This window comes from Daucus carota, chromosome 5 (genome assembly GCF_001625215.2).
Source record: "Daucus carota subsp. sativus chromosome 5, DH1 v3.0, whole genome shotgun sequence".
Taxonomy (NCBI): domain Eukaryota; kingdom Viridiplantae; phylum Streptophyta; class Magnoliopsida; order Apiales; family Apiaceae; genus Daucus; species Daucus carota.
The window spans coordinates 6,305,397-6,325,874 of NC_030385.2; the positions used below are offsets into that span (position 1 = coordinate 6,305,397).

The window sequence follows — 20,478 nt, forward strand, 5'->3', positions numbered from 1 at the left end:
TTTGGATTAGAAAAGAGTAATTAATAATGAGCTTAGCGAATTGGGGAAATGTTTTATAAATATTTAGGTGTGATTATCTAAATAAAATAATAAATAGGTAGATTTCTTAGTGAAGGATCTAAAGGATACGTATAATATTATTAAATATAATCCAAGTAAAGGGGAATATAAATATTTACAACAGAATCTTTTGAGATTAATTCCTTCGAAGTAAAGTATACTAAATTCACTACTTTATGTGATCTAGAATATTTACTGTCTGGAAAGGCGGATTCTATCTGAGACAGAATACTATAACAAAGGACGACAGGCAAGTTTATCTAATCTCTACTCTTGTTATGCCAACGTGCATTATTTATTTGTTGGACAAAATTCTTAGTATTTGAAATTCTGCTTGCAATTCCGAAACTGTTATACTTGAGTATTCCTGAAGATCGAGCAGAAGCAGTTATTTGAAGATTGAAGATTGACGTTCAGTTCGTGTATTTATTATATAATTTCATTTCGTGATTTGAGTTTACCCATTGTTCGGGCTTACTCACCAGTCAAAGAGATTAACAATTTTCGAACCTTTATATTTGTGTAAACCTTTCGAAATAATATTATATTTCTGGCACTTTTGTTTTGCTATAAGGCTAACTCGATATGTAATTATTCACTTTGCTTTCCTCTCAAATGCCTAATTCATTTCTTTGAGTCATTATTTCATTTCAAGAACAAATCAATTAGCCATTTTAATTTATGATTATTCACCAATTTTGGTCATTCAAGTATCTAGATCCCTAACTAGAATTCATTCATTATAACGAAGATATGACATTCTTGTACCACTTTCAGTTAGCAACTGTTTCTATTCCTATTTCCGAAGGGTATAATTGACTTAAATTCTTATTATATTCTGTATCTTATTTAAATCTTAAATCCCCATTCTTAAAGGGATAAATGATCCGTACAAGGTTTGACAACCAAGTATGATCGACACTCTCGTTCGTTGTTTGGTTTGGATTACATGATTCTTCGTAATCCAAAAAGACTTTAATTTCATATCGTAAAGGTGCATTCGTTCACACCAGAAAGTGACTTTGGAGCTTTGTTGATAAAAATGGGCATTTCTTGTACTCTGGGGAAGAATCTTATAAACTGGTCAACACGAATGATTCTAATTCGTGGAAGAGAAGAGTTATTATTGTCTCTGTATGGGACAACTAAAAGGGTTGAAAACGATAACCCTTATGCTAGCAATAAACGGGGGAAACTGTGTGGCGCCATTCGAAGTCGCGATTAGACTACGAAGGCGTTACGGGGTGGTATCTACTTAGTGGCGGTGATCGAGCCATAAGGTGGAACCATCAAAGATGGAGACAGTATTATTCTTTTGCTCATTGATTCCTGAAGTTCAGTATGTGATTACATGCGATTCTAAGTTGTGAATCCGCTTAATTGTTATATCTATTTAAACTCGTTGATATACATATATCTGTAAAGTTGCACTTGAATTGAGAACTTGCTGAGCAAATCATTTGCTCATACTTGCAATATCTATTCCTTTTAACAGTAAAGACAGAGTATGGCTCGAATAAAGAGGACAATCAGGAAGCGTACCACGGCAAGGGAAAGGGCAAGGCGTAAAGTCAATGCAAGGAGAAGGGTACGGAGACAGATTCTCACAGCAAGGGTGTTTCACTTTATAATAATAGTAGTAGTTGGTACCTTTGGACTTATTATTGTAATCATAATCTAAGACTATGTGTAAGTGTTGTATCGATCCCTGGACTTGTGGGAAGTGTGAGTTGTAATATAAGATGATTATGCTATGCTATGTTGATGTGGCGACCCAGACTCGGGAAATACGGGTTTGGGGGCGTCACAACTTATCCATCTCTTCATATGTCTATCCTGTGAACTATCCCTTTGAATGATGATGGAGTGAAGTCTTTTCACAGTTTCAATCCTTTCCACACTGATGGGATAAGCAAGAATTTGCTTCAGAACATTTTTCAGGTTGGGCAATCTCATTCTTGTATCATTCAAGTTTACAGCTCCAAACGTGATTGTGTTATCAGCAGATTTCATCCGGCAGTAAATAGTGCAAGGATCCATATGAATTTTTAGAGCTTTCTCATCAATGATGTGCATGAGATTATCTCTCAACATTTGATTGACTGAAAACTCCTTCTTTTTCATCTTAGATAACATATCAAACAGAACAATGGTTGGATGAGATTGAAGACATTCCATTGTGATATACAATGTATGTTGATTCTTCAAATAAACATAGACAAACCATCTGTGGTTCACATTAAATTTGACACAGAAATCTACAATTTGTTCCTTGATGTTGTCAGACCAGGTCATTAGCCTGTTACCTATTCCAGCCTTGGCATCTTGTATGAGCTTCTCAAGTTAATTGTCTTGATTGTGAATTACACTCTCATTATTGTCCATCATGATAAGAAAATCTTGATCCAAATAGAATTCTTTACCATCTCCATAGGCACGAAATAATCCAGCTTGTTCAACGAGCTTTCCCTTTCCTTTTCCCTCGGAAATTTCTTCTTCCCTCTACTTGTGTCTCCTTTCCAAAGCAGATGCTCCTTGCACCCCCTTACGACTAGAACCATCCTTATTTGGCTTCCCCTCAGTTGCTCCACCTTGTGACTTCTCTGGGACATTACCTTTCTCCCCCTGACTAGCTCCCCCTATCTCCCTCTGACTTGCTCCACCTTGTGGCTCCCTTCGAGGTTGATCTGAATCACCTTTATCTGATTTATCATTTTTCTCCCCCTTAGGTAAGTTGGCAGGATGAAGGAGTTTGGAGAAGGAGTCAAGTGCAGCTTGAATCTTTGAAAAACCATCAGCAACAGACCGAGAATGACTGTCCAATTTGTCATTCATGACAGTTACTTTCTCTTCTAATGAGGATAACCTGGAGGATGCTTGAATAGCAGGGACACTAGTTCTCAACCTTTTAGAATGGAAGGAAGAGACTGGGACCTGAAGGCTGTTGGGGATCTAACACTCTCATTATGTTTTAAAGTGATCTCATCACTTCTCACAGTTGAGCTCTCAAGGCCTAATGCATGTATAGGTGTGGCTCTCTTTTCTTTTTCACACCCTCATTCAACCTAGTTGCATGTGTATGAGAAGTACTGCAATGCAGTAAATAAGTAGGTAGGGATTGTACCGGAAATAAAGTAGAAAGTGGAAAAATTTCATCATCAGAACCATCTTCAATGATCACACCTGGATGAAGGTGTTGCGTTGAGGTGACATCATGCTTTGTAGATATAATGATGTCAATCTGAGTGAAGACAACAGTGGGGACTGTGACAACATGAGGGCTGCTGACAACAAATGAAGACTTGAAATCAAGTATTGTGTCGACAACAATGGAGTATGTGGTACCTGCAAAGTCATTAACAGCGACAGAGGCTATGACAGCAACTTCCGTATGGTAAGTTACTGAAGGGAGATCAACCAAGGTAGTAGGTGTTTCAATTTCTGACTATAATCTACCTTGATCAAACTCGGTGTTTGGAGGGGTGATGTCCATTACACTTTGAGTAATGGGTTCTTGTGAACCACTTGAATGGGGCTCTTCAAAGTGAGAAAATGGAAGATCAACATCTGAGAGGATGAGATTGTCCTCTATTCTAGATGTAAAAGAAGAAAAAAATGATGTGGGACAAGTAGAAGATAAAATCTCAGAAATGAATGGGGGCTGAGTCACAGAGGTAACTTGTGGCTCATCAATCGGATTAGGAGAAGATACCTCACTGTGCCCTACATCTACGTGTGTTTCTGCAAGTGTAGGCTTTTCAGAAGTGTGTATCTGAGTTTGTGCAGACTCTGTACAAGGTGCCTTAGATGACAAGACAACTTCAAGAGATGTCTCTTGTTGAGAAGAGACACCCAGAGATGTGTTTTCTTTCTTTGTAATGTCTATATCTTTTTGGGAAGAGGCAGCATGGCTGACAGTAACTTTAGTCCTCCTAGCTCTCTTTGCCTTAGGCTCAGAAGGAGTTACTGTGGGTTCTTCGACAACACCATCCTTATTTTCTGCATCTTGGACTGTTATTCCCTCTACATTCCCATCATCACCTTCATCGGCTTCTATGGGTCTTTTCATGGTTTCTATTTGGGCCTCTTGAAGGGATTTAGGTCGTCTAGAGTGCCTAAGTGGAATTTATGGTTTCGAATGTGGGTTAGCTAGGGTTGATTCTATTTTATCTTCATCCTCTTAAGAAAAGATGACCGGATCATCAGTGAATGAAGAATCAAGGTTGGACACGTGATCATTCAAGTGCTTGGTGTAGTGCAATCTCATGCTAATATGTGGATTTGAAGTAATAAGTGAAGTGTGTGTATTCTTTTTCAAAACAAAACACTCCTTCGTGTTAGGAGCATTATCAATAACATCACAATATGATTCAAAACATAGTGACAAAGCGATGATAAACATGTACCTTTTTGGAAATGGCAGAACGCAGTTGATCCATAACCACCTGAGAGCATATATTTATATATGCTTTTATATGATTTTATTCCCGTAATTTTAATATTTTATAAATAATCGGGTTATTACTAATTAATTTAAAGTGTTTAACGGCAAAAAAATAAATATTCCTCAAGTCGGATGAAACTAGCTTATTTGGGCTTTTAATTGATGGAAATTCGGATTTTATGGGTTACATGCGCAACAAATCTTGTTTGGGCCATAACTTGAGTTCTGAACGTCAGAATTGGGCGATTCAACAGCCCACGCAAAGATATCGGAATTTTATACAAGTTTAAAGTAGTCCAGCTATCTAAAGACAAATGGATCAGACCAGAATCAGGCCTGAAATTCAGCCATCTCGTTTCAGAATCCAACTTGTTTTAGGAAATCAGATCTGTTTTTCAAGGAAACCATTAAAAACACTATTATTATTAGGGTTTTGGATTATTAGAGAGATATCGAATATTGTGTGTATTGAGAGAGAGAGAGAGAGAGAGAGAGAGAGAGAGAGAAAGAAAAGATTTGGGAGAGAACTTGAGTAAAGATTGAAGGGATTCAGTCCAAGTTCGAGAGATTTCGTCATGTTTTATTTTCTTTACTCTTGTACTCTTGTGACATGATTTCAGTGATATATATTTGTGTTTTCTTTAATTATTATGGGTAACTAATCCTATAATCAAAGGATTGGGGAGTATTTATTGGCTTAATATGTTGGTTTGATCTAATATTGTGATTTCTCAATGTATGCTAATCTGTCATTGAGCGCTTAACACAGTTATAGGAGTCGCGAACCTGTAATTGTATTTGTAGGATTATAATGAGTCAGGAGAGGATTTATATTTTTTGTACATGATATGACAGAAACAACTCAATTAATTAATCGGGAGATTATTAGGCGAGTTGTGAAACAGAAAATCCTTGGTTCGTGATAGCTTATAATTTCATTTTGATTGATCATAGGAGTGACTTCAAGGTTAAATTATAGGTATTATTTTGTATCTTGGGAGAGAACATTATAATCAATAGAAGGACTATTTTTAGCAGAGTAGAGACTTTCATATCAAGATTGATTGACTTCCATTGTAGCCAGCAAAGAAACCTAATTCTTGAATTGCTTTTTACCATCGTTGATTCATCCTTTTACTTGCTCATTAATTTAATTTAGTTGATAAAAAATTCACAATTATTCTCTAAACTTCTAAATAGAAAGGAGTAATATACTTGATTTAATATTGTATTCAGTCCTTCTCTGAGAACGAACTTTACATAATTTCACTGCAACAAATTGGCGCCGCTGCCGGGGAAGGCAACAATATTAAGTTTAGGTTAATTATTTCTTATTGTTTAGATTTTATTAAATTTGTTTCCAAGATCTATCTCATTGGTGTTTCGTTTCAGGTACACCTTATATATGCGAAGATCGAAAAGTGTTGGAAATTTTGAACCAGATCCAGAAATTGAGCGCACTTTTCGAGTTAGAAGACAAGAAGCGAGGAGAAAGAAAGAGGAAGACAAGATGGGTGATAACAATAATCCAAACGGAAATCTCAATATTGTTGTTGCTGATGAGTCATCCATTCAGGATCATGAGACCCCTAATCCTGCTAATTGCATGTACAAGACTCCTGCGATTGGTGCAACTCAATATAACATCAATCCTAGTTTAATTCAGATGGTGAGCAATTCAGCTTTTTAAGGAGACGTTGAGCGAGAGGATCCACACCGCCATCTAAAGCGCTTCGTGCAAATGTGTGGTTCATTCAGAATCAATGGAGTTACAGCTGATCAGATTCGTCTTCATATGTTCCCTTAATCTATAAAGGGAAAGCTTTGGAATGGTTTCAACAACTTTCAGATACTTCTCTAGCTACTTGGGATGATCTTTCTACTGAGTTTTTATCCAAATATTATCCTTCTGACAAGACTCAGCAAATGAGAGCAATTATTCTTACTTTCAAAGCACAACCAGGTGAAGGCTTGTATCAGGCATGAGAAAGATACAAGGCATTGTTGAGAAAGTGTCCACATCATTGTTGCGAGTACTGGATGGTTCTGAGTACTTTCTATGGAGCTTTAAATTCTGATATTCGGCTAAGTTTGGATGTTACAGCTGGAGAAAATTTTTAGAAAGCACATTTTTATCAAGCTAAGGCACTTCTCGAAGAATTGGCCTCAAATAACTATGCTTGGGCACCTAGTGGTACAAGCTCGGTGAAATCAGCACAAGACACCGAGATGATGAACTTACTCACTTTGAAATTGGATGCACTTACTGAAGAGGTTCATGGACAAAGGGCAAATGTCAATGCTATTTTTTCTCCAATGGAAGGGCATAATAATCATGGTGTTGATCAAAACATATATGCGCAACAATTTCCTGGGGAAGCATCTTTTATTCAAGGAAGACAACCATGGCCTGTTCAAAATAATTCATATTACAATCCAAATCAGAGGCCTAACAACAATCTTTCCTATAACAACAATCATGCTGTTAATCCACAATATGCAGTTCTGAAGCAAAATCAACCTCCTGATTTTCAACCCCAACAACAATATCAGCACCAAACAAAGGAAAAGAAAGAACTTGCTGATTAGGAAGTTGCACTCAGCAAGATGATACAAGGAACTACTAGGGCTTTTGATAATATCGAGACTAAATTCGAGAAGGTTGAGTCAAGGATTGATCAAATAGATTCATCACAGAAGATGTTGGAAATGCAGATTGGCCAAATCGCTAATAAGGTAGGTGTTCGAGATCAGGGATCACTACCTAGTCAACCAGATGTGAATGTTAAAGAACACTGCAAGGCTATCACGTTGAGGAGTGGAAGAGAGTTACCAGATTTTAAAACTCCTAAATTGAATGATGCAACTTTTCCTCCTAAAAAGAGAAAGTGGTCATATCAAACTACTGTGAAAAAAGCTGAAAAGATTGCGGATGAGCCAAAAGATGAGACTCCACCGAAAGCTCATGTGAAAGAATATGTGCCTCCACTCCCTTTTCCACGAAGATTGACAAATTGGAAGTTAGAGAAGCAATACGAGAAATTTATAAAGATGTTTCGGGAGATACACATTAGCATTCCTTTTGCTGATGCTTTGGCTCAAATGCCCCTTTATGCTAAATTCATGAAAGAGGTATTATCTAATCGCAAGAAGCTAGAGGCGGTGGAGAAAATCAGTCTTAATGAAGAGTGTAGTGCGGTTATTCAACGCAAGATCCCTCCTAAACTAAAGGATCCTAGGAGCTTTTCTTTGCCTTGCACTATTGGGAAAGTCAGAGTAAAAAAAGCATTGTGTGATCTTGGAGCTAGTGTGAGTTTGATGCCATACTCTATCTATAAAAGACTTGGTTTGGGAGAGTTAAAGAAAACAAGGATATCACATCAACTTGCGGATCGAACTATAAAAAATACTTGAGGATGTTTTGATGAATGTTGATAAATTTGTTATTCCTTGTGATTTCGTTATTTTGGAGATAAATGAGGATGTTGAGATTCCAATTAATTATATTGGGAAGACCATTCTTGGCCACTGCTGGAGCAAGTATTGATGTGAAGGCTGGCAAGCTTACACTAAATGTGGGAGAATAAAAAGTTGAGCTTGATCTAGATCAAGTTATGAAGGCACCGTCACTTGAAACTGAAAGTTTTTCCGTGGATATTTTCGAAGAACTTGTGAAGGAAGTCACTGATGATATTCGCGAGAATGAAGCTGAAATTAATGAAAACAATTATCAGGATTTCTGAGCAAATAATTTGAAGGAGACGGATTTGACACTTGGGTCATATGAGATAATTTTGAAGGAACCCCCATAAAAATGCGGATACTGGCGTCCGGCTAAATGACGTTAACGACAACGCTTCTTGAGAGGCAACCCAAGATCTTGAAAAGAGAGAAATTTTACAGAAAAAAATATTAGTTGATGCTCAAATTTTCAAAGGGAATTAAAACAGACAAAAAAAATAGACAAGGAGCAGTTTTTTAGAGTCACGGTGGTTGCTGGAGTTTTTTTCTGCGCGTTATACAGTAATCGAAGACCTGATTGATATGCGTGTGCTGAGCTAAGATCTACTGATGTCCAGGCCTTGGTCTTTCTGCATTTCTTTGTTCAAAAAAATATATGCAGGAGAGAGGAATCAAACCTTGACACTCTAAGATACAAGCAGCAATCATCAACCACTTGGCCACACCTGCTGATTGTAAATTAGATGCCACGATTCACAAAAAAATTTCTAGGCAGCTCAAATTCATGGGAGTTTTTCTAACTTTATATTTATATATTAAATTATCATATGATATATTCTTGTTTAAATATATTATATATTATTTATTATTCATTGAGGACAATGAACCATTTAAGTGTGGGGATGTGTTCTCACGAATAATATTAAAATGAAAAAAAATTAGAATAATTAGAATAAAATTATATATTGCCTTGTCTTAAATTTAGGAAATTCATGATAGTTACATATAGTTATTTAATTTGGCATGCATTTTTTTAGTAGACTTGTATTTTTATTTCATGATAGTTACATATTGTTATTTAATTTGGCATGCAATTTTTTAGTAGGCTTTTATTTTTATTAAAAAAATTTTTGCTTTGCATTTGCATAATTTCATGAAAGTTGTCAACCAAGTCAATTTCCTATGATGAGTTTATTTGCATAATTTCTTGGCTAGTAATCTTGATCATATGTGACGTCTTGCATGCTTAGAAATTACTTGTGCGGAACTTGTAATTACACTATAAATGTTCTTGCGACAAGATTTATACTAGCTTATTTCTTGAGTCTTATCTATGAGCCGGACGTAGAATTTGACTATTCCCTTTTGAGCTTAAAGTTTATAATTCTTAAGCGAAGGGGAGCTTTGGGGTATACGTGCCTTTCAAAAAAAAAAGAAAAAAAAAAGATACATGTATTAGCAATAGAGTTCACAAAAAAAAACCAAATAGTCTTGACTACCTCTATATGAGGTTCCACTAAACACAATCCTATTACAACCTACATTCTGATTTCAATAACTTCTAACCTACAGCTCTGATACAAATTGTGACAGCCCTCAAATCCAGGGGTCTGGATTTGGTGCCACTAAAACAAAATCATTTAAAAACTTGTATTTGCGGAAGAAGGTAAAACAAATATTTAAAATTTTGGACATTTTAAAAGAGATATAAATCAAAACCATTTTGACCCCCTAAAAACAGGATCGCTAATAGGTTACAGCACTGAAATCAGAAACCAAAATTTCAAATCTTATTACAACTTAAACTACATTATCAGTTAAAGCTCGATAAGAAGAGTAACTAATAACCAATAATAAATCTATTATACAACTAAATTGAAATAAAACAATTCTAACCATATCTGGTTTCACAGACATCTCCCTGGCATTCTCGGCTAGCCTTACTCTTATGCGCAACTTACATAGGTGACCATCTTAATCCCTAACTAAAAGGGTTAGAAATAATAGGAAGGGTGAGCGAAAATGCTCGGCAATATAATATGAAAGGCAAGAGCCATATGATATAATTCTTTTGAATTAAATCTGAGTATTTGGAATAAAGCAACTTTTGAAGTAATTCTAAACAGTTGTAATTCAAAAGTTTATCAAACATATAAATCAATATGCTTGAAAATCACAAGATAAATTTAACAGTAAACAAAAGCTATTAAAAGCTTAAACAGCAATTGACTAGTTTTTCGATTGGAATCTCAACTAACGGCATGCTAACACAGCTAAATCTTATTCTTCACACTGAATCTGTAGACATGTACAATTTATGAATCCTGAAACAACTTGTAGTTTATTCTTCACTGAAACCTAAACAACTTATTAATTCTTCTGGTCATTATATGATCTGTTCAATCTTTTAATTATCTGATTCTATATGTATGTGTTCGTCAATCTATCGATTCATGTATTAGACTTACTAATTGTTTCATATCTTGTTACTTTATTGAGTTATCATTATCTCTATTACATACTACGTTATATTATGCCTTTCAATATCCACCAATTTGATTTTTAGAGTTCGACAAGTAAATCCATAGAGGATAACTTAAGTAAAAACAATAAAAACCAATTAAGTACTTTAGGATAGGAAATAATTTTAATGCATTCAGGATAATTTGATACATTTCTAGATTTCAAAAGTAAATACAAAAACTAAGACTCATTCCTCTAGTCTGAAGTAATCTTTCTTGATGTTTTAGCTTTTGCATTGATTTCTACATCTTGATCCTTCTTCTTAGCAATCATGTCCTCCCTTAGCTCTTCATGCTTCTAATGTAGCTCTTCAATCATAGTAGTTATTTAATTTAGTGCAACTTATTCTAAGGCATTTTCTAGTACATGAAACATTACCTTCAACATCTCAAATGAGGGAAATATGTCTCATTTCTCATAGCTCCCTGAAAGACAACTTCAAACACATACATTATGTAGTCATGATTACCCTGGATGGTTAACCTCGAATTTTTCTGGTGTCTTGCATTGTTTTAATTGTCTTCTTTATTGTGAGAACTTCTAGTAGAGGTCTAAGAGCTTTCTTATCTTCTTTAATGCATGAGATCTTACCCCTTCTGACGGCCTTGATAATCTCTTTTGATGGAAGATCACCAATTTCATCATTGATAAGGTTTGATGCCTCTTCACTTTTCCTCTTCCAGAAAATAACTCCTAGTGGATTGAATGAAACTACATGAGTTTCTTTCTTAGGAAGTTTGGATGGGTCGAGTGGAGGTCGTGGATACGATTTCTGTCGGTGGATAGCACTGAGACTTTGGTTTCCAACAGTAGCGTAGTTTAGCCATTAGGCATAGAGATAATCAACTACATATCTTCCTTGTTTCGTGTTTGAACACTTCATCTTCAACTATTTATCCAAGTATTTCAGAGTTCCTGGATTGGAACTAGATAGGTTTTAACCTCTTAAGTTGATATTTTGAATTCCATCTCTGAAGTAATTGATCAGAAAAGGCTTTCTATGTACTTGGAGTCCAATTTAATCTTTCCATTCCTCAACCTTGTATTAAAGATCTCATTTACCTTACATACCGAAAAGATGATTTTGTTATTAATTAGAAATGGATCAGTCAGAGAGAGAATTCTGATCAGCTTGCTTAAGACCTGTTTGAACTTGCGTCTTTGACCTTTAATGTTTAAAGTTATATATACCATTCAGCCATGTTCCAAGAGTACACCAATACTTATAGAAGTTATGATGTAGTTGAGCACCTCAAATTCGAAATAAGAAAGTCTACAGTAATATAAATCCTTGTTAAAAACAATTAAGCATGATTATACGACCCTCGATCCTTACTCTACAATAATATTAATTCTTTTAGAAATTAATTAAGTAGGATTATACGATCCCCGGTCCCCTTCTCTTTTTACTCTTGATTTTAATCATGTATGTGATGTATAACCATTTTAATCATACATAAGATCTTAATCGATCACATTATGATATGATATTATATGTGAATAGAATACAAGTGAACATAGGCCGATTTATTTAGTATTTAGGATCATGTAAATATAATAATCATGGTGATATTGTAATCAAATGAAATAAAAGGGTTGTTTGGTTCAGCAAAATTCGGTATTATGTATAAATTTGTTCATTCCAAACTCATATTTAGTGTTTGATTAAAAGAAAATCTTGAAAACTCATACCCCAAACCCATATGATATGAGATTTTCATACCTAAAGGGAAGTGGGTATAAAACTTAGGTTTTAGCAATCAAAAAAAATTCTTTTATTCACCTTCATTTATACCATTACATGTAAATTATTGATATAAAATAAAATTAAAAGCTCAAATTATATAAAGATATTAATCGAAGAATATTTTAAATTATTTACACTTGATAACTACATTCTTTTCACCACTCAATCAAACAATCAAACACATGATATCAGAAATAATACCCAATCTCATAGCACTTTAACCTGATTCCTAATTCCTAATTTTAATCTCACACCTTCTCTCGAATCAAACATTCCCTAAATGATCTCATAATAATTCTAATGATATAGATGAGAATACAAGTGATCTCATAATAATCTTAATCCCAATATATAATAAATGAGAATATAAGTGATCTTATATAATCGCCATGGTACAAATAATGTTGTGACCGTCCTTTGCAGTCTTGTAGAGACAAAAACCGAGTAAGTGGTCGGCTTTTGGGCACATTAAAATTTAGCATCCAAACGAAAACTAAGTATTTATTTATTACAGTCAAGAGTCTTGTAAAGACAGAAAGACCGAGTGAAAGTCTGCCTTCGGGCACACTAAAATTTTGCATCCAAACAGAAATGAAGTATTTATTATTACAGTAAATTTAACGATGTTAACCCACACATTATAAACCACAATCATATTTCCAACACACCTTCCACTTCTCTAGCCGTCTTCATAACTCGAAAGTATGATTGTATAAGATAAATTCTCTAGGAAGTCTGTTTTAATTCCCTCTAGCAAGTAAGAAATCAGTAAACAAATATTAAGTAATCATCTAGTCACAGATTCTTTTACATGATACATTTTGTACATAAACAACAAATAACCTTTACACTCCAAGCCGGGTCATCTAAAGCATCTTTATGTGTTGAGTAAACAGGCATTACATATAGGGTATACAAGATAGATGTACATGCTACTTCTGAAACAAAATTTGTGAGGCATAAACATCATCGCCATTGCATGAGCTGGTTTTAATGAAACTGATTGAACATCCTTCTCTGCAAATAAAACCTGTTACATAAGCATCAAACAGATGCGATGCCAGATGTGGCAGAAGAGGAAGGTTGCAAAGCCCGAATTCTGACATCATATCTTTTGTAGACTGAAATTTCACTTCCTGATGCTGAATTTAAACCATCAGATACAATTGGATAAGTTGATGCATTGTCATCATAAGAAACCCCAATATAGTTTCCACACTTTCGACACATAAGTTTGGTTTTGCGCTGAAACAAACCCCACGACTGTTTGGATATGAAGTAAGGAATACACTGAAATTTTTCTAACTGAGTAAATCTGCTCTCATCTATATGAACAAACGAGATGATTCCTTTCTTTATTGATTTTCCATATTTTGATCCAATTGCAGATGTATTGCGAGAGGATGAACTCAAATTCAGATCAAATCCACAAGAGCCACAGCTAAATCACGATAAAGATAATACAGTTAAGGTCTTAAAAATGAAATATTTAAATATCTATCAGATAGTATGATAAAAAAGGAAAACTTTATAACTAATTACATATATTATAAAATAGAAATTTAAATTAGCATAAAGCACGGATGACATAGTTCCTGCCACCAATGCAGAACAAAGAATTATTACTGTATATTAATATGTATATATTTGTGTTATTATATAGGATTAGAATTAATTTTGTAAGGAATGTAACTATATATAATATAAATAGTTTATTAGGAATGTTCCATATATATAAATTATGGTAGGAATATAATCAGGATATGTTTGCTTCATTAGTAAAGATTTTTCTTGGTGACTAAGTTTATGATGTACTCCTATACATGAAGATATGATATTTTATAATTAATAAATATTTGATTTTTATTGAATTGAGAACTGTTTCTTGTTATGGGTTGTGATTCCAGCTAATTCTTATTGTCAGCATTTGAGAAATCCTTGAGGTAGTAGTTATCTGTGGTTGGATCACCTTGGGACTTCAAGGGTTTACTGTACATTTTTTATAATATATTCAACATAGGTTTTCGACCAGGATTTTTATACCAATATTTGACCTGAACACCAGTATGTGACCCGAACCGACTACATATTTCGACTAGTCGACTGGGCGGAGGACTAAGTGACACTGCTCAGTCAACTGCATGCCTGACAAATGCCTAGTAGACAACTTGAGTCAACCTCCAAGTATTGTCGTGACTAGTCGAGCGACATTAAAACCTTGATTTCTTCCCTACATACATTTGCCTATTTTATTCGTCCACTATTTCTTATTCACAAATTTCATCAACTTTCTCAACAGACTATTATTGATCTCCAATTTTTATGGTTCTTACAAATCTTATAAAAACACTTTTCCATTTCCATGAGAGTTTACCATTGATGTTAATTAGCTTCATGTTAACTATTATAAGATAACACAAAGCACTATCAACCTAAGTCCCACCTCCCAAATTTTAAATGTCTCTCATAAATCCAATTTTCTGAGCAGCCTGATCAACTGACAGAGTATTTTAAAGCGGAAGAACTATATTGCAAATACGCCGTATGAATAACCTAGAACAATACGGTTAACAATTAGCATACTATTTCATTGTATTACCGTGAAATATACTAGCAGATGAGAAAACATATAACCAGTATCACAAAAAATTATCTTTCATAACAGTAATATGTAGAAAACCAATCACCTTGAAGATACAGTGATTCAAAAAAAATATCAACACATTTTAAAATTATTATTATAAGGGTGGTCAATTAATTTGTCACTTGAATATGGTTTTTTAAGATTTAGGTCACTTAAATAAAATATCCAACATCCAGGTCATTTATGTTGTAAGATACTTCATCGAAGTCCTTCTATTAATCAAAATGAAAAACGATGTCGAGGGGCATCTTATTTGAAAGAAACAAGAATATAATCATGGCATAAAATAATTACAAAAAATTATTTACGCCCTGCCCCGCTCTCTCCTTTACCCCTTCCTCATCTATCTCTTTCTATATAAATAGATATACAACTTCTAAGAATTTTGATTTCTTCATTTTTTTTATAGTTTGCTTTTACAGATAGACCAAATCATATCCCACTCATCTTCGAATATTGTTTTGACACTCGGATTCCCCCGACTCTGCGGGAAGATAAAACATTTATCCAACCCACAACCAAGCAATCATCATCATTGTATAATCAATTAATAAGATTTAATAAGATTGGACCTTTACAAATAAATTAGAGGTCCGTTTCTTCCGGTTTATAATATTCACGATTAATATTTCTTTGAGCTATAAAGTAACTTTAAGATAGAAAAACTCAAACATGTTTGTTTGTTCAGGTGACTTAAAGTTAAAAGCTGACTTATAATTTTGAATAAAATTTCTCTAATCCATTACTTAGTTTTTGCATTTGTAATTCGACTTGATACAAAATTAATAGCCTGAGTATCTAAATTTCTAGTAACATACCCCAAAACAAACAATTAACTTACAATCTTACGCATATACACATCACAGAATTTGACTGAATTGATATTGATACCGTTAACAAAGAGAGAGACGGGAATTAAAACAGGTATAATTGATATTGGAGAGAGGGAGAGAGAGAGATATATATATAGTTAGAGAGAGAGAAAGAGAGACCTGTAAGTAACGTCTCTGTGAGAAGAAGCGAAGCTATGAGTGTGGTGATAGTCGTTCCTTTCCATGGCAGCGGAGATTTGGATCGGAAGGAGCTGGGCAGTGGTCACGTTCTGGTTCGTGAGACAAGGGGACTATCACATACATAAAGTCGTATGCTACTGCTTGTTTGTGTCTTTTCTTTTTTTTTTCCAGGTTGCTTGTGTCCGGCACGAACATTGTTGTAAAAATCGAGAATCGGAGTTAGTCGGTGAAGTATCATCTAGCGATTAATAAGATAATCATGGATTAATCGGAGTAATTAATCAGACCATTAATCGTAATCAATTTAATATTATATTTTAAATAATATATATTAATATACTTATATACTATAAATTTATGGTCTTATAAAATTAAAAGATTAATGATTTCTTATAACATAAAACATGCCTATATATACATATACAAGTCTTGTCATCTTATAGATAAACATGAATTTGATCGAATTTGCGAAAGAAGATATTACAGATTTTTGTAATTAGAGTTCAAGGGGTAATTAAAAGAGTGAAAGGTAATAAAAATAACTTTAAATTCCGTGATTTGTCATTTCCGTGCCTTTTGTTTTATTTGAAATTAAATTTTTAATTTTTAAAAAAAATTACTTTGCGTTTTTCAAAATTTTAAATTCACCGATTTATGGTCGACTTTTACTAATTAATCCCGTCTTTGACCGATTTTCTGAAAAAATGATATTTTTCACCGATTAACGCTTAATCGAGATGGTGGCCGACCGAACAGTGATTCATTACCGATTAATCGTCGACTTTTAGAACACAGGGCACGGGCTATAAAGCATTGCAAATCTTTTCATGTTGTCAATAACTTCTAATTTAATAAAAATAAAAATTATAGCTGATCTTTTCATGTTGTCAATAACTTCTAATTTAATAAAAATAAAAATTATAGCTGATGTTGTAAATAACTTCCAATTTAGTAAAATTAAAAATTATAGCTGTATATTTATATATTATTTATAATTAGTTACAATTAATTTATGTACGCCGCTTTCTTCGATGCCGATAATGAATCAATGTGCATGCTCCCCTCGAATGACTTTAGCATGGCCAATTTAGGTGTTCGAATTTGGCCGCTTGTATTCAATATTTCATGAGCAAACACTATCCCAGGCAGCTGTGTCAATGTAATCTGGCTATAAATTTCAAAAAATTCTAAAACAAAGATATGCAGATATAAGTGATCGAGCATACATAAATAACAAAGCTGATATCATATATGAATAATGATATTTTAGATGTCATTATCTCATCTTTATCCTAAGAAGCTCAAATACACAAGAAATAAGACCTTGAATTGAAGGGCAATTACTAAATGGAAGCCATGAATAGAAAATGCACAGTAGACATACAAGATAAATCAAATGTTCATAAACACACAAAATACTAAATGAAGACGAACTTGTCTACAGAACAGAAAAGTCATAATCACTTACTCTGCTTTGGACATTTTTTGTTCACGTTTGGCTTGGATCAGGGCCTAGGCTCACTTTTCATCTATCGCAAAATCAAATTAGTTGTGATGCAGCAAAACATGGATAACAATATACAGAGAGCATCCCCTCTTTCCGGACAAAAAATGTGTTGTAAACTGCAAACAACATCTTGCAGAAAAACCTTGTAATAACATCAATGTATCGACTCTAATATCACCAACTTCTAACCCATGCTTGTTAACATCAAGCAAACAAACGGATCATGATACTCGACAGTCTCAACTTATGGTTCCCTTGGAAGTAACGGGCCTTCTAAAGAACTCCCCACTTCCATCAGGCTCCAGGATTTCATGGTTGACATGTTGCTGTCCTTAGTCAATGTCTGAACAAAAACACGTTGGTTTCCCACCATTTGATTTTCTTCTGCTCTGGGGCAACAGTTGTTGAGCAAAAGATCTTATCACCGTACATAACTCTCAATGTGTAATCAATCATCATTAACAATTAAAAAGGTAACAGTGTCCACAAGGTTGAGATTACTTACCAGTAGCTTTTCATTGCTTTATTGAAATTGCTTCTCTATTTGGCGAGAAAGGACAAAACCTCTTTGCCTTTTCGCTCCCTTGAGGTTTGATGAACTCTTTTCCTGTAACTGTCAAGGAGACTTTAAATTGCAAACCATTGAATAGGGAATGAATTAGCTGAAGAGTAAGAGAAGTCTGACCAGTACCTTGAACTTCAATCATGGTACTTTTACCTTTGTCTAAAGAAGGCCTTTTCTCTGCTTCTTGAAGAGTATTAGTTGTGCCACTTACTCCAGATGATACCTTTTCTTTCACCCTTGTGAGCTCTTGATTCTGTGAATGGGTTCTTTTAAGTACACCTTCATCGTCACTGTCATCCAAGATGATTACCTCAACAGGTGCTTTATCAGGGTCTCATGCAATACTATCTGTTCCCAATGGACTTGTGTTATAGATTAAGACCTCAATAACTGCTTTATCGGTCTCCAACAATACTCGGCTTGTGTCAGAGATTATAGAGCTTTGTTGGATAAAGGGCGTGAGAAGTCTGACATTACCTTGAATTTCAGTCATGATATTTTTACCCTTGTCCAAAAAGAAGGCCTTTTCTCTATTTCTTGCAGAATATAAGTTGAGGCACTCCCTCTATATGATGATCACAACTGGCTCTTTATCAGGGTTTCCTGCAATAATATCTGCTCCAAATCAACTTTGTGTTAGAGATTAACCATTTTCCCTTTTTGTGGAGTATGACTTGTGGCACCTCTTCTAGCTGATGCCCCTTATCTTCCATCTTCATATGTTTTTACAGTGAATGGACTTCTTTTATCTCGCTTTTGTCTTCACTGTCCACCAAGTCAACCACGTCAATCAGAGCTTTGTCACCCTCTTGTACAATAGCTTCAGGCCAAAAACTAACATAAATTGTAATTGGACGGATGTTAAATTTTGACTACATTTAAGTGAAAACAGCTAATGAATTTAATTTTCTGCTATATTTTGCAGCTATCTGAAACTACATTGAAAAGCACAATACGAACTATATAGTTAGCAGACCATTCTGTAATGGCTAAAGAAAAACAAATGCTAGTGTACAATGCTTAGATAATATATATAGGATATAATTACTTCTACCTGCAGTTCTTAGCTCAAATGAAGAATCCACTTCCACACTTGATCTTGGACAGGTTTCCTGCAGTGGAGGAAGATCAGAATCCATTTCTTCCAGTGCCACCGTTGCTAGTATTTCTAGGTCACAAGTGTAAGGGATTTCGCTTTTTATCATCACTATCATCCATGCTTATGGCCTCGATAAGAGATTTAATAGCATCTCCTCCAAGAGATTCTGTCCAAAATTAACTTGTGTTTCAGATAAATAACAATTAAGATAAGACACTGCAGTAGAGTTGTTAGATGCAAATAATATCAGGAGAAAATTAACTGAATATGGATATTGAAATATATAAAACAAGATAAAACTAAGTTCATCTACCTCCCGAAGCTCTGACCTCAAGTGAAGACTCTTCTTCCATTCCAGGAATACATAAATGCAAAGAAGTCGTCTATTCAGCAGTCAATATTTCCTCAGCAGCAGTACTGGTAGAAGGGACAACTTCACGAACACAATTTGTGCAGCGCCACCACCTGAATTGAGGAACATCAAGTGATCCTCGCAGCCACTCCCATGTATTTTCACTAATACCATTTTAGGGGATTCAGCCCTGCGATTTTCTCTTCCTTATTTCAGCCACATATCCACTGAACACACATTAGATAAATTTGTCAAGAAGATACTATTATGCCTTTAAATAATATTTGAAACTGTTCGATAACCAACTCTCTCAATAAGCCTTAATTGGTTCTAATGGTGATGCTGCTGGTGTAGCTGCAGCTTTTCAGGCTCCACTTGGTGGGCTGCTATTTGTTCTTAAAGAAGCAGCTTCATGGTACTTTATTGTTTCCTTTTATCCATGTTCATGTATATGCAACTGATATGTTCCTTGTGCTCACACTTTTAAGATTTGATCAGAACTATCAAACTAAGCTCGGTTAGTTTGTTTGTTCTTATCAGGCTTGTGGGCTCTGAATAGTCTCCTTTCTAGATGCCATTATCTGGTTGTTTACCTGTAGTCAGCACATGTAACCAATATATGTTAAAAGATTTAATTTTACATGAGAATTATATTCACGGAGAGATGTATTTATCTAAATGGTACATCAGAAGGAACCTCTTAGAGCAGAAATATTTCTTAAAAATCTGTGGAAGGACTAAGGAGTGTCCAGTGCAATGTATAAAACTTTGCAATGTAGAAAGAAAAACTACCTCTTTCTACCATTTTACAACACCTAACACTTATTTCGAGCAAGTCTTCTCATTATCATAACAAGTTCACAGTTAAAACACCATAAACAGTGCATTTTTTTTTATCTAATTCTGCAATATTTTCTATCCAATTTTATAACAAAAAACTTGTATATAGAGCACCTCGCACGTGATATAAAGCTAGTTGGATTGAGATTACTACATGCTGTTTGGTTTATATTAGAATGGGAATCGGAATACTTTTTTAAAAATTTTAAAATTTTCTTATAA

At 34.5% G+C, this 20,478-nt stretch overlaps 2 protein-coding genes and 1 long non-coding RNA gene across 6 annotated transcripts; 1 reads left to right on the forward strand and 2 right to left on the reverse strand.

Moving 5' to 3' along the window:
- Positions 1–7,111: 7,111 nt before the first annotated feature.
- On the forward strand, positions 7,112–7,918 carry LOC108221231 (uncharacterized). The gene has a single exon (XM_017395127.1). The coding sequence runs from the start codon at positions 7,112–7,114 to the stop codon at positions 7,916–7,918; it is 807 nt and encodes a 268-aa protein (XP_017250616.1).
- Positions 7,919–12,994: 5,076 nt separating this feature from the next.
- Positions 12,995–16,062, reverse strand: LOC108220543 (uncharacterized protein At4g08330, chloroplastic-like). The gene is made up of 2 exons (XM_017394345.2): positions 15,873–16,062; positions 12,995–13,677 (listed from the first exon to the last, which is right to left on the reverse strand). The coding sequence occupies exons 1-2, from the start codon at positions 15,935–15,937 to the stop codon at positions 13,281–13,283; spliced, it is 462 nt and encodes a 153-aa protein (XP_017249834.1). The 5' UTR covers positions 15,938–16,062; the 3' UTR covers positions 12,995–13,280.
- An 839-nt stretch (positions 16,063–16,901) lies between these two features.
- Positions 16,902–20,254, reverse strand: LOC108222692 (uncharacterized). 4 transcript variants are annotated; one of them, XR_010291998.1, is made up of 5 exons: positions 19,378–20,253; positions 19,020–19,230; positions 18,443–18,799; positions 18,119–18,313; positions 16,902–18,007 (listed from the first exon to the last, which is right to left on the reverse strand). It is a non-coding gene; the product is annotated as an uncharacterized LOC108222692 (long non-coding RNA). The 4 variants fall into 4 exon arrangements; XR_010291996.1 differs by having other exon boundaries at positions 16,908–17,789; positions 17,906–18,007; positions 18,119–18,799; XR_010291997.1 differs by having other exon boundaries at positions 16,909–17,784; positions 17,906–18,007; positions 18,119–18,799.
- Between the last annotated feature and the right edge of the window lie 224 nt (positions 20,255–20,478).